The sequence below is a fragment of the Nicotiana attenuata genome, unplaced genomic scaffold, assembly GCF_001879085.1.
Source record: "Nicotiana attenuata strain UT unplaced genomic scaffold, NIATTr2, whole genome shotgun sequence".
Classification (NCBI taxonomy): Eukaryota; Viridiplantae; Streptophyta; class Magnoliopsida; order Solanales; family Solanaceae; genus Nicotiana; species Nicotiana attenuata.
Window position 1 is genome coordinate 103,675 of NW_017673079.1, and position 1,838 is coordinate 105,512.

General features: G+C 41.8%; 1 protein-coding gene across 1 annotated transcript; it reads left to right on the plus strand.

Moving 5' to 3' along the window:
* The first annotated feature begins 1,156 nt into the window (after positions 1-1,156).
* Positions 1,157-1,619, plus strand: LOC109215381. The gene is made up of 2 exons (XM_019379442.1): positions 1,157-1,188; positions 1,244-1,619. The coding sequence occupies exons 1-2, from the start codon at positions 1,157-1,159 to the stop codon at positions 1,617-1,619; spliced, it is 408 nt and encodes a 135-aa protein (XP_019234987.1).
* Positions 1,620-1,838: the final 219 nt, after the last annotated feature.

Below are 1,838 nucleotides of genomic sequence, written 5' to 3' on the forward strand. Positions count from 1 at the left end.
TTATGTTAAGTGAATGAGTCTCCTTGAACATTCTTAATTGTATTGGGTTATGGAACCTATGAACTGAGTAATATGAGGATATTGATGTGCAATATGAGACAGAAATATGTGGGCACGAGGTGCCGTAAAAATATGAAAGTGGGCTGAGACCTATATTATTTATGATTATGAAATGAGGCGTCACAAGGTGACCTTTACTCGAAAGAATTATATTCGAAAGATGCGTACTTGTAAGATACTTATTTGAAGGAAATATATTCGAAATATATTTATTGAAAAGCATATTATCTTAGAGGTTATTACTTGAAGGATTTATAGGCGAAACATTTATATTTGAAGGACTCGATTAATTGATTGCACTTGTATTTATTATTTGTTGAAATGCATTTGTTGTGTTCTTGTTGCCTTCTATTTATATATCACTGGTTGATCATTGTTGCCATAATTGTTATCTGCTTCCTATTATTTTGTACGCCATATTGCACAGGTTTATTTGGTAGTCTGGTCCTAGCCTCGTCACTACTTCGCCGAGGTTGGGAATTGCAAGTTGTTTACAGAATTTCATTTGAAGTTAATAAATATCAATGTTATATCAGTAAATGTTAGGCTTACCTAGTTTAGAGACTAGGTGCCATCACGACTCCTTCGGAGGGATTTTTGGGTCGTGACAATAGTGGAACTGGTTTCGGCAATGAGAAACATTAAGGAAGCACGATTCGTGAGGCCGATGAGATCCTTGATTCCGTTTTATCTAGTTCGCTTATACTGGATCTTACGGAGCCTGCTCATCCTAGTCAAAGGGATCCCAATCAATGGTACAAGTATCATGGGTTTAACAACCATCGACCAGGGGACTACTAGCGAGGAGGTGGCGACATTAATGTAAAACGGTCATCTTAGAGTATTCCTAAACGACCGGGCTAAGAATAACTACGGCCGCAACTGGGATAGCGCGGAACCCTCAAAAGAAGGAGAAGATCCTCCTTGTCTAAAGGAGAATATCCTCCTTGTCTATCAATCAACATGATTTTCGAGGGGAACGAGATTAATGGTGTAACCGTTCCGGCAGCGAAAAAGACAAAGATATCGAAGACCCATAGCAAGAGACTATGGGAAGTCGCCGAGGACGATATCACCTTCACGGAGGAAGACGCAGATGGACTCCTACTGCCGCACAATGATGCCCTGGTAATTTCTCTTAATGTTTTAAATTTAAAAATTAAACGTGTTTTGGTGGACCCAGGGAGTTCAACCAACATTATCTAATGGAGAGTGCTGGAACAAGGCAAGCTAACCGGAGCATTATTCCAACCACAAAGCTCCTCGCCGGGTTCAATTTAACAAGCATAACAACCCGAGGGGAAATCCTGCTGCCCACGAATGCCGAAAGGGTGATGAAGACGACCCTTTTCGAAGTTGTAGACGGCGATATGGGTTACAATATTATTCTTGGAAGACCATGGTTGCACGAGATGAAGGCTGTGCCGTCAACATACCATCAACTTCTGAAATTCCCAACTCCGGAGGGAATTAAACAAATAAGAGAAGATCAACCGGCAGCAAGGGAGATGAACACGATCTTAGTTTCTAATAGCAAAGGAAAAGAGCATGCGACATAGCAATTACAGGAACCGACGCCTTCTCCCGAGCCAAACAAAGTCAACATGGGGAGGGGGGGGGGGAGTCGCGGAATCCTATCTGACACCAAGATATTTCCAGGTACAAGAATAAACGACGCAACCAAATCCACAGCAGAAAAACTCAAGCAAGTTGCATTGTTTGAGATATTCTTGGAGAGGGAGTTCCAAATGGGGACAGGATTAAACCCCGAGCTCAGG